At 36.2% G+C, this 13,106-nt stretch overlaps 1 protein-coding gene across 2 annotated transcripts in view; it reads left to right on the top strand.

The window, feature by feature from the left end:
• LOC135114289 (protein rogdi-like) overlaps positions 1-13,106 on the top strand; it is a 47,809-nt gene that overhangs the window by 12,801 nt on the left and 21,902 nt on the right. For both annotated transcript variants that reach the window (XM_064030176.1, XM_064030178.1), the window contains exons 5-6: positions 4,573-4,693; positions 12,825-13,034. In XM_064030176.1, coding sequence (XP_063886246.1) covers positions 4,573-4,693; positions 12,825-13,034 — 331 coding nt within the window. The remainder of the gene's footprint in view (positions 1-4,572; positions 4,694-12,824; positions 13,035-13,106) is intronic.

The raw sequence follows: 13,106 nt of genomic DNA, 5'->3' as shown, positions 1-13,106 counted from the left end.
TGGAGAAAGGGATTTTTCAGGATTCAGAGAAGAGAAAGGAAATATGAAGGGGATAATCAGTGTAGAGAGAGAAATAAGGTGCATGAGGGAACTGATCTCTGGCATTCTGGAAAAACGGGACGAACTTATTATGGAAAACAAGGAATTGAGAAAGAAGTATAGTGAATGTGAGAGTGCTTTAAAGATAAAACAATGAGATGAAAGAGGCAGTAGAGGAGCTAAAAAAAGAAAATGGGATACTTAAGACTAAGTGTAATGAATATCAGGGATAAATATCAGTACTAAGATGTTTGTTAATGTGTTGGTAGTCCAGACACATCCTCTTACTAGCATTGGGTTTATTTACCAAGACTATGGGTGAAACCCATGCAGATGTTGACTTCTCATTTATTTTCCTATCTTTCATGTCTTGTAACATTTCAGCTATCAGTGTCTGCTTCCTCAGTGTAACGATATCTAGGGCCATGACTGGGTCTCGGGTCGGCTACATTAATCTTCACTGGGGGTCCTGTCATCTCTTTTATCGAGAATGAATAGTTCATTGTGAACTAGAATAGCTGAATTTAATTATTTTCTTTGTTAGCAAGTAAGGTGGTTTAATTTCTGCTGCTTTATTATTTCTGTCAGTCATTCTGACCCACTACCTTGGGTGTTTGCCTGATCTGTGATTGGGAGATCATTCTGAATTTCTCAGGTGTTACATAAAACTTGTGTTGTTCACAAAAGAAAGGTAGATGGTGTTGTGGGTATTTACCTTAGTTAGGAATGATAAACTATTGTGACTTACATTAGCTTGAGTCTGAACCAGCAAGGTGGTATTTGGGTTTTCCTTCACCTGGATAGGAACAAATTGTGATTGATAGGGCTGTATAAGAATGGGCTTAGTGAGATTCACCTTTTTGGTGATATCACCTTGGGTTAGTGGTGGAGGAATGTTTTGAATTCTCTCAACTTTTCCTTTTTGTCGTTTTATGTGACCAACTACATAAGAAACATTACCCTGTACAATTATGCCTGATTTTCCATTCCATTGAAAAGTAATTTTCCCGAGTATATCCATACCCAGCAGTAGTTTGGCATCAAGGTATCGGTTTGGGACTACTGTAACCCACTGTTTATGTACACTATCGTTACCTACACCTATTTCTAACCAAACCATGCCGATAATCCTGAGAGGAGAACTTGTGACACCTTGCAAACTAGGCATATTGTGTCTTATTTATTCCACTCCCTAGTTTATTTGCAGCAGATTCTTTGATAAGGGTATGACCAGTACCAGTATCTACCACCATTCTCATGATTTTATTGTTGATATCCAAACTGATAACTGGAGAGGTGTGTCCCTGAGTTAGTCACGTTCGGTTGGCTGGTTGGCCTGGACAGTTTTTGTTTCCACACCAACATCCATGCCTCTTGCAATCAAAGCAAGTTCAACAGGTTGGTCTCTGCCAACATTCTCTCAAGGTATGTGTGTGTGACCAACAGTGTGAGCAATACTCTTTTGGTCGTGGTTGACGTGTTTGAGTATGTAATTTTCCTACCTGTTCAGTTAAATCTCTTGTCTGCCTTTTGAGCTGTTCAACTTCTGAGGATTCACTGGACGTAGCATTTGTTTTAGGCACCTTGTTAGGGTTAGGTAGGCAATTCTCAGGTTGTTTCAATAGAATTTGTAGATGTTTTCTTGTTTCTAACTCTAGAAAAAGAAGCATGCATGACTTCAAGCCACTGGTGTTCATGTTCCACTCTATCAATGAATATATTCAGTGGGTAATCCTCATCCAAGAATCCTTCCAATTTAGCCTTTGATTCTTGAGTTAAACCCTGCCATAATTTTCTTTTGATCATTTTGTCATGATCTGGCAATTTCTCTTTGGTGAAACACATTTCTAGAATGGCATATTGACAAGTAAATTTATTAGTAAAGGTTTGTGGTGACTCAGCCCAATCATAGTTTACAGAATCTATTTCTTACCATGCTCTATCAAAATTTTCATTGGTGGAGAATTCTGTTCTTAGTAATTGTTTAAGATCTTCCCACTTGTTACATTGATGTTTTGTTTAATGGTTATAAATTAGTTTTTTTTTTTTTTTTTTTTTTATGTAGGAGGGACACCGACCAAGGGCAATAAAAATCCGATAAAAAAAAAATGCCCACTGAAATGCCAGTCCCACAAAAAGGGTCCAAAGCGGTAGTCAAAAATTGAAGGATAAGTGTCTAGAAACCTCACCTCACTAGACTAGACTCCATCCCAGAGTTGCTAGCTTAGAGCGTACTTGGCCTTTGGCTACTTGCACTCTCCTCAGGTCATTATCACTATATTCTTCTATTAGCTCAAAGAAAATTTTTTTGTTGTGTGGTTGCATTGAGTTGTAGTTGGTTAAGCTCCAGAACAGGAATGTCTTGCAATTTTGTTTTTCCTGTGATTTGAATAACTTTGTTTTGTTGGGCTAATACACCTTTGAGGTAATCTACTTCCTGTTCTAAAGCACTGAAATTATTTGTGACCTCACTATCTGGTGGTGAGTTCTGTAATGTTGGAGTAAAGTTTTTATTTCCCACTAATTAATCACATGAACCCCACCATGATAATAGTGGTTTCTCTTTGATTTTTTCTTCTTTTTAATTGGACTTCTCACAATGGGGTGAGATGCAGTTTCAGGGGTCACAGGTAGAGGCTTGATCCTCGTTAACTTTCGGTATGGGTGTACATTTCAGTAACCTGTTAACCTCGCCTCACTCATCAGAGTTGTCTTCTCCAATGAAACGTTTGATAAGCTTTTAGAATTTCTATTCAACTTTCATTCAGCCAGCTTCACTCCAGTGTATTCCGTCTCCAGCTAGTTCTACAAATTGTATGTTATTGGAATGAATGTTTCGTACATAAAGTTTTCCTTATCATGTTTTTAATAACACATTGAATTTTCTTATATTGTTAATGAGAAAGATTTCTGGGATGGAGTTTAGTTTCAACTATAGTTTCACTATAGACTGGCAGTTTTTCTCGATAACGTGGCAGATCTCTTTGATGTGATTGAAAACGATTTCTTGGTCAGTATTACTTGTGATATCATTACTCCCCATCCAAACAGTTGTTAAATTGTGCTCCCATTTTAGTACCTCATTCATGTGGGAATTCAAAGAATGAGCTAGCCTTTGCACCTGGAGCATGGTTTACCCCTAAAACATAATGAATTACTATACCTTTAAGAACTCACCATTTTGTCCACTGTATAAGGGTACACCCCCATCATAGACCATAAAAAAAAAAACTCCTTAACCTCTAAGGCATTTATTCCCTTTCACAGGCTTAATACCAAACTTATTCTAACTAACCTTAAAATAAAAAATAATCCAGATTAAGCTTAACTAACTTATTCTGACAAACCTTAACAAGAATTATACTTGACTAAGTTTCAACAATTAATTGCTCTTAGAAAATTATTACATTAGCCTGATTATTTTATTTTGCCTTTGATATGTGATCACTGAGTCAGTCCGTTAAAATATGATTCCTGTATGGGATTATGATACTAATGGGTGATCGTAACCTCATCACTGAGTAACTAAAACATTGGTTTACTTCATATATATATATATATATATATATATATATATATATATATATATATATATATATATATATATATATATATATATATATATATATATATATATATATATATATATATATAGCTTTGCAAATAGACATACAGGATATAGATACCAGAAATAGACTACAGAGAGAGAGAGAGAGAGAGAGAGAGAGAGAGAGAGAGGTTCAGAGTGTATATGAAACTAAATAGAAAACTGGGGAAATATAAATATGTAGACTTTTTTTTTTCTTATGTAGGAAGGACACTGGCCAAGGGCAACAAAATCCAATAAAAAAAATATGCCCACTGAAATGCCAGTCCCATAAAAGGGTCAAAGCAGTGGTCAAAAATTGATGAATAAGTGTCTTGAAACCTCCCTCTTGAAGGAATTCAAGTCACAGGAAGGTGGAAATACAGAAGCAGGCAGGGAGTTCCAGAGTTTACCAGAGAAAGGGATGAATGATTGAGAATACTGGTTAACTCTTGCATTAGAGAGGTGGACAGAATAGGGGTGAGAGAAAGAAGAAAGTCTTTTTCAGCGAGGCCGCGGGAGGAGGGGAGGCATGCAGTTAGCAAGATCAGAAGAGCAGTTAGCATGAAAATAGCAGTAGGAGACAGCTAGATATGCAACATTGTGGTGGTGAGAGAGAGGCTGAAGACAGGTCCTTCATGATGCAAGTAGATTAATGCAACTTTGTACACACATTATTTTGGGGGATGTTAGAGGCTGATGTTTAAGGGGACATGGGAAAAGTTGAATCAAGACAGATGATTAAATAAAATAAAATTCTTAAGTTCTCCCAAGTCTAGAATAGACTTGAAAATATGATAGAAGCAATTAATGTTCATAAAATGAAGAAAATATTGGATAAATAAGAATATAGAGGCAAAGATATATGACCATGGTTTAAGCTCTGTATGTTACAGCTAGGTAATTATGCATGCACAATTATTTTTTTCCTCAATTTTTATCTCCAGGACAAGCAGTGAAACTCTCAATATTCTTTGTCAACTCATTAAGCTACTGCAGAAGGGAAGGAGTAGCTTGCTGATTCCTCGAAAGAAGACGATTGATGATCTCTTGTCCAGCAGGAATATGGTTAGTAATATAATGTATTGTAGAGATATGCCTTGGGCCTTTACTGTGAGACATTGTAGCATGGAAGGTAGGCTGAAGCATGAATAAATTATGCTTTTGTAATACTAAAATTTTTTTGTTTGTTTGATGTGAGAGACAGCTACAAGCTACAGTATCTTCCTTAATTTTATTGTGAAACAAAACCATTTGAAATTCATATTTGTTAGTGAGGCATTTTGGTCTATCATTTTCATAGAATGCATGCAGTTGAAAGTGCAGTCGGGTTAGCAAGATTTTACAAGTACTGTATCCAGCTGTCAGAAATATATTATTTCCAGCAAAATATTAATATTAGTGAGGGTAATAACTATTTCAATTTAAGATTAAAAAAATCACTTCAGTGATCACATTAAATAGCAATAGTCCAGGATTGGATAGGATTTGAGTCCCCTTACCCTAGTGCTTATAAGCACATACGCAGCATATCCCAAATCAGATATACTTCAAATCCCTAGGGGACAACAATAGAACCTGCTCTAGTGTTTACCTGTACAACAGTCTCTTACCACCACCCAAAACAGACAACTCTAGCAAAGTAGCCTAATGTTCTCAGGCCTGTACACAGCTTAGGTTACTTAGTTGTACCATAGGTCTGCTACACAAGGTAAAACTTCATCTATAACCTAGGCTTGTACAGTAAACAAGTTCCCATACAACCTTGAAAGTAATGTTAGTAGAGAAGACAGTGAGGATAGCTGTTTTGATGTTACTATAGTGTTACTATACACTATTCTCATGTTACTATACACTATTCTCATGTGAATTGATTGACCTTGCTCTTCTTGTGGGTGAAAGAGGAAGGGCATAGTTACACAGTGGCTACTAATTGGTTGACAGAAACTAACAGAGACTGGCCAGAAGGTTTGTGAGAAATAGGTAATTTGACAGCCGCACTTTTTTACTCATAATGCTTAAATACAGTCGTAAGCTTTTCGTAAAGCACCACAATATCATCAAAATGCTAAAATGCATGAAAAGTACCCTATATGGAGAAACAGAACATTACCAAAAATGTGTCTTTTGAGTGTTCTGAACTTGTTAGGTACCAAAACTCTAAAAGGCATGGAAAAGGCCCTTTTATGGACAAATAGAACAACATTATGAAAAAAACATGTTTTTAATTTTTTTGAGCCTATTGGTTACCAAAATACAAAAATGCATGCAAAACATCTAATATGGGGAAATGAATCAACATTATCAGAAATGTGTCTTTTGGGTGTTTATGAATGTATTAGGCACCAAAATGCTAAAACACCTGCAAAGCACTCTATATGGGAAAACAAAACATTACTAAAAACATTATTACTATAAATGTATCTTTTGAGTGATTTTGAGCTTCTTAGTTGCTAAAATGTTGAAAGACAAGCAAAACATCCTATATGAAAAAAGAACATCATAAAAAATGTGCATTTTGAGTGTTTTGAGCTTCTTAGTTACTAAAATGCTAAAATCCAAGCACATTACCAGAAATGTGTATTTTGAGTGTTTTTGAGCTAAAACAGATGGAAAGCACTCTAAATGGATAAAACATATAGGATGCTTTGCATGCATTTTGGAATTTTGGTACTTAAGAAGCTCAAAAACACTCAAAAGAAACATTTTTGGTAATGTTCTCTTTCTCCATATAGGATGCTTTTCATGCATTTTAGTATTTTTGGTACCTAACAACCTCAAAAACATTCAAAATAGACATTTATAGTAATGTTGTTTTGTTTCTTCATATAGGGTGTTTTGCATGCATCTTAGAGTTTTGGTACTCAAGATGCTCAAAACATTCAAAAGACAAGGTTTTGGCAATGTTTTGTTTTCCTATAAATGGTGCTTTACAGGTGTTTGTATTTTAGTGCTTAATACGATGAAAACACCCAAAGCAAATGTTTCTGGTAAGGTCATTATATTCCCATACAGAGTGCTTTCCATGCATTTTTGCATTTTGATACCTAACAAACTCAAAACACTCAAAAGACATGTATTTGGTAATGTTTTTCTATTTCTCATCAAAAGTTTAATTTTGCATGCCATTTAGTATTGTGGTACCTTACCTAACAATGTCAAAAACACTCAAAAGACACATTTATGGTAATGTTTTGTTTCTTCATATCAAGTGCTTTACATGCATTTTAACATTTTGGTATCTAACAAGCTCAAAAACATTCAAAATACATGTTTTTGGCAATGTTGTTCTGTTTCTTCATATAGGGTGCTTTTCATGTGTTTTAGCATTTTGGTACCTAACAAACTGAAAAGCGCTCAGAAGATACACACACACACACATATTTTTTCCATATAAGGTGCTTTGTATGCATTTTAAGTGTCTGACACTTAAAAACACCCAAAACACACGTTTCTGGCAATGTGGTTTCTTTTTGCCATATAGGGTGCTTTGCATGCATTTTGGTGTTTTCATAAACTCAAAAACACTCAAAAGACACGTTTTTCATAATGTTGTTCTATTTGTTCTTATAGGATGTTTTGCATCCCTTTTAGCATATTAGTACTTAAGAAGCTCAAAAACACTCAAAAAGACACATTTTAGGTAATGTTGGTCTGTTTCTCCGTATATGGTGTTTTGTATGCCTTTTAGCATTTTGATACTTTAGAAGCTCAAAAACACTCAAAAGACATGTTTTTGATAATGTTGTTCTCTTCCTCCATATAGATTGCTTTTCATGCATTTTAGCTTTTTTGGTACCAAACAAGCTCCAAAACACTCAAAATGAACATTTTAGAAGTGTTATTCTGTTTCTTCATACAGGGTGTTTTGCATGCATTTTAGCATTTTGTTACCTCATTTGTTACTCAAAAGGCACATTTTTTGGTAATGTTTTGTTTTCCCATGCAGGTTTCTTTGAAGGCATTTTAGCATTTTGATGCCTAATACACTCAAAAGACATGTTTTTGTCCATATAGGGTGTTTTCCATGGCTTTTTAGTGCTTTGATACCTTACAAGCTGAAAACACTCAAAAGACACATTTTTGGTAATGTTTCCCCATAATGGGTGCTTTGAGTGAGTTTTGGCATTTTAGCAATGTCTTATTAATTCTCTGTGGGAGACACTCTTCACTATCTATGTCATCATACTCTTTCTTGCCACTTTCAAATCCCATGGCAAGACTACCCTCGTCACTTATCACATCTGCCAGATCTTCATGAGAGACATCTATAAAGTCAAGGTCTGTGTTAGTAAGAGTCCATTGTGAGCACTAAGCAGTCATGCACCTGGTCAGTTGCAGTCACATAGGCTGATAAACTCCCATTTGCATATTTCTTTCAAAGTTGCAAGATTTTTAATTTACTTAGACTAGCTACCCCCTACCTTCTGCAGTGACATCACGAGCAGCAAACTCCTGATTGGCTGCTACCTGGCTCCACCCCCTTTCTCTCTCTCTCTCTCTCTCTCTCTCTCTCTCTCTCTCTCTCTCTCTCTCTCTCTCTCTCTCTCTCTCTCTCTCTCTCTCTCTCTCTCTCTCTCTCTCTCTCTCTCTCTCTCTCTCTCTCTCTCTCTCTTTCTCTCTCTCTCTCTCTCTCTCTCTCTCTTAGGCAAGAGTGAGAAGTGAGAATGAGAGTAAGAAAGTTGGTGAGAAGAAGAAATTTTGTACATTATAACTGGAAGCCAGAGGATGGCATTTTATATTATTATCTGCTGTATTTCACCTCAGAAACTAGATAGGGCATTTTGGTTGATACCATTAGACTCAGCAGTAGATGCAGAACATTTATAAAAATATGATAAGTTGAAGTCAAAACATTGCTCAAAAATGTTTATAAGACATTTTACTTATGGCTGCCATATTCAGCAGCTATGGTATTAATGCTAAAATAAACTCTTTCATCTTGTAAATAAAAGTCTCTTAAATATGATGGTATAAGCAGATTTAAAAAAAAACTGTTACATAAACAAACCATGAGACCTTTGTAACAACATTTTCACCCCATTTCTTCTGCGTGCTGACATAGGCTTTTATTCACTATGGTAGGCATGAGGGATAATGTGTTGCCAGGCTACTTGCTTCTTGCTACTTGCCTCCTTTATAGCAAAACTATCCCTCAGATAATTATTTTACAATGTATCATTATGTTTTGCCATATTATGATATCAGAATTTCTTTTCTCATCACATATTTGAACTGACACCTTCATCTTCTAGTTTCATATGTATACAGAGCTTCGGTGATGAACTTGTCAATCATGACTTTGAACTCAATGTCCAGTAAATCAGCTGATGTCGGGGTGGGAGGTGGCTGGGAAGATGGTGGAGTAGCAGGCAGAAGCTCTTGCTTTGGCAACTCCCGCCTGAAATCACTTCCGTTGTGGCCACTCAAAACTCCCCTGACCTCTCAGATCATAGTAACAGACAATAGTGGGATTACCATGACTCAGAGAGAGAGAGAGAGAGAGAGAGAGAGAGAGAGAGAGAGAGAGAGAGAGAGAGAGAGAGAGAGATGAGAAAAACCTATTCCAATCTGCTTCTTTGAATTGCCATTTATCCTTTCTTCTTTCTCTCAACATCATTCTTTTTTTATTCCACATGTACTCTATCACCATGGCAGTGGCAGTAACTTGTCAGAGCCACCACTACTCTGCTAACTGCTAGCTGTTTATTAATTAAATAACAGAAAGACTTTAAAACAGGCGCGCGGTGCAACAACGACGTAACCGTGAAATTTGAGATTTCGTGTTTTTGCCTGCTCCGTGTGGTAGAAGGGTGTAAAAGTCTCGTGGTGATGTCGGCCAAGTCATATTCGACCATCTAAGCACCTGTACTAAGGCTCAAAGTCGAGCGTAGTGCGGAGAAATAACATGCCGGTAATGAGTAAGTTTTATTTTTTACGCTCGGAAAAAAAATCATAAAAAATTTATTTATGTACCAATCTTCATGAAACTTTCACCTAATACTATGTGTAATAGGCTCTAACACATTATTAACAAATGAAAACAATATCGGGAAAAAAAATTATTACCTACGGTATACGCGTTAATTAACGCGTAAGTCATCCACCCAAAATCGTCACCTATCACTTTGAAACCTACATCCCCAAACAGAACTACCCAAGACCTTTCAAATGATGTATAATACTTACTTATTTAAGGGTATCCTATGGTGCGCAATCAGTGTTTAACTTTGAGCGCGTTTTTCTCGAAACTTCCATTTCTCGGTTACGTCGTTGTTGCACCGCGCGCCTGAAAACACATGCATATGGTTGTTTTCCATTCAGCCTTATCTACAGCAGGATATTTTTTCTTTTTCAAATCTGGAATATTACTAGCAAGTAATGCTGATTGTGACAGCTAAAAAGTTGTGTACTTGCATGGTGTCACATGGTCATTTTACCTTTGAGAATCTTCTACTGGCCTCTTCATGCAATTAAATAAAATACAGTGGATTGTTTGAGTAGGTGTCATTTTGCTGCACTTGGCATTAATTTATGTTTTGGGATATTTTATTCCAGTAAATGTCTGTGGACATTTACTTGCCTTGTAAGAAGAAAAAAAGAAATCATATACAGCACACTGGTTAGGTAATTAAACCTGGAGGATGCAACTTCATACAGCTGAACTTAGCTGGTATACATCACAAAATATTGAAGCTAAGCTATAACATGGGTCTTAAGTGTCCCAAAAGGACTTATTTTTCTAAATCTATGCATAAAGATGCTACAGCATCTCTTAATTCTTAAATGCTAACTTTGGGTCAGTCACATCCCAATGTAATGATACCATGCCATATTTTAAATGTTGCCAGGCACCAAGAGATTCACTCTATAGTTAAGTCAAAAAAGCTTTACATCCTGTCTAAGTTTAGGAGATTGAGTTTGCTGCACCTAAGGCTAGTCATAAGATGTGATGGAAAAAATTCTGTTTGTATTACCTACATTTACTGATATTGTTAAATGTAATATATGCCATATGTTGCTGAGATGAAGAAATCCATCATACAATATGTAGTCTGTCCTCAGCCTGAAAAAAAAAAAAGACAAGATTCTGGTCTGTAAAATGTGACAAAGTTGTTTGTATAAGCCACTTCTATGCAATCTACATGAGTAACATGTAAAACTGAGGTGAGTTATAATGATTAAAAATTATACCTAAGCTTCTTGTGTGCTAACTGTTGACTAATGTTTCATAATAATCGTTTCATTAAATTGATCTTTGCTCATGGTAATATGGTAAGGAAACAGTCACTTGTAAAGAATTTATTATTTGGTAATTAAAAATGTACTGTTTTCCATTATTCTTTGCTGTAGCTATCACATGATTGTGATGTTAAGCTAGTCATCAATGGTTCACAGGACCAAGGGAAAGGTGGCTAATTTTGAGAATTTTAGCTGCAGGCTTTTTTTGTTAAATTTTACTCCCTACAGTGTTACTTTTAAACCAGTTTCACATACTTTCAGTTATAAAAAACAGTTCTTTCACCAAGCAGTTGCTGTTGTGAAGTGCCTAAATGATAGAAAGAATATAAAAAGTTCTATTTATATGTTCAGTTTGATAAAATGCATTTTATTATTTTTCCTAGAAGTGGTGGGTATGGGAAACCCCGTGGTTAATGTTACTGTAACCAGAAATGAAGGCTAGGTGTGATTACCAAAGATTGGTATTTCTCTTTATTTCAGTGAGATGCATAGTCTGTTCAATAGTTTGTGTAGCATTGGTTGTTTCATTGTGTTAACAAGGATGCCATTGTAGCATACCCAAAGTTGCCCAGTAGTGAGCCACAATGTGCATGTGCAGTTGTTGATTTTGTGACTTTTAATATGGAAAACCAGTACTTGGGACTGTCCATTTGTTCATTTCATGTGAAGAAATGCCAGAATCAGGTATCAAATGGTAGCAGAATACCAATAGATACTTGAAGTAGCAGAATACCAATACATAGTTGAAAAAAAAGTTTCTCTTTCTCTCATTATTGGGAGCTGCCAAGGTACAGTGGTAATGCATACAGATGTTAGCTGATGGGCCCTCATGTGCATACATTTGAATTATTTGAATTGTGGACATAATCTGAGGTTAAGAAAGGGTAATGGTTTCCAGATGTCAAAGCCAAAGTAGAAGATACTGTCCTAGCCCTGATTCATTATAGGAACTGGATGAAAAAATAAATAAAAAACAAATTATTGGTTCATTTATGTAGACATTATTAGGACAGACCTGTTATATTGAGGTTTAAGATTTATGTTATGTTTATTTTTATGTTATTAATCATAATATAATTATCTACGTTAGTAAACCAATTACTTCAACTTGAACTTTGCCATCACCTTCCTGTAGACACCTGCTAAGAAACTTATTGTAGCTTGATTGTTTGTAGTTTCAAGGTGTTTATATGAATGCATTTCTATACAGGGTGTAACATGAGTTTCAGCAAATATTGCCAGAGGTGAAAGTACAGGTCATTCTAAGAGGAAAGTGTTCTGTGCACATATGCATTCTGAGGTGCTGTTTTAGCTGTGGCATGAAATTCAAGTGTGGCCTGGCAACAGATACAATGGCCGGGCCAGGTGGGTATCCATGGCGAGGATCTGAAATTGTGAATATTTCAGTCATGATTTCTAAAGTTTACAGTATTCCTTGACGAGACGAGTGACAACAATGTACTAATACCGAATACCAATAAACAATACACAATGATAGTATGAATGTAATAAATGGCAAATAAAATAATAGGCTGCATGGCACCATGCATTGCCCAGGTAGGGAGTGGGAAGGAGTGAAGCTAGCAGCAAATCAGCCGATTATTAGTCAGATCACACAGTTTCCCTCTGAGACAGTAACAGTGAATAAGTTCAGACTGTATTGCATAAGTTAAAGTAATGTGGAGTGTGTGGAAAGGATGTTTCTCCATTGTGGTTACCTGTCTGGCCAGGTTGTTGTATTTACTACCAGCCACACTTGAATTTCATACTACAGGTAAACAATGCCTCAAAATGCATATGTGCATAGAACATTTTCAACTTAAAATAACCTGTACTTTCATTTTTGGCAATATAAGCAGATAGAATAACCTCTACTTTCACCTCTGGCAATATCTGCAGAAACTTGTGTTACACCCTGTGTACATATTAATTTGTATATTTTTTCAATCTTCCACAGAAATCCTTAACTCCACCACTTCCTGGGGACATTGCCATTAGTTTCTACCTGCAGGCACACAAGCTGGTACTAGCTGTGTACCATTTGTCTAGCACCAGTGGGACCATGAAATTTGAAAGTGTTCAGGCAGAATGTTCTATGCCATGGCTCACCCCTGTACTGGTTTGCTTCACCACAGCCCTGCACCTTGCTCACCAGCTACGAGATAAAGTAAGAGAGAGAGAGAGAGAGAGAGAGAGAGAGAGAGAGAGAGAGAGAGAGAGAGAGAGAGAGAGAGAGAGA

Source organism: Scylla paramamosain, chromosome 27 (genome assembly GCF_035594125.1).
Source record: "Scylla paramamosain isolate STU-SP2022 chromosome 27, ASM3559412v1, whole genome shotgun sequence".
NCBI classification, from domain to species: Eukaryota; Metazoa; Arthropoda; class Malacostraca; order Decapoda; family Portunidae; genus Scylla; species Scylla paramamosain.
The sequence above is the reverse complement of the archived record's forward strand: the minus strand, read 5'-3'. Positions and strand labels throughout refer to the sequence as shown.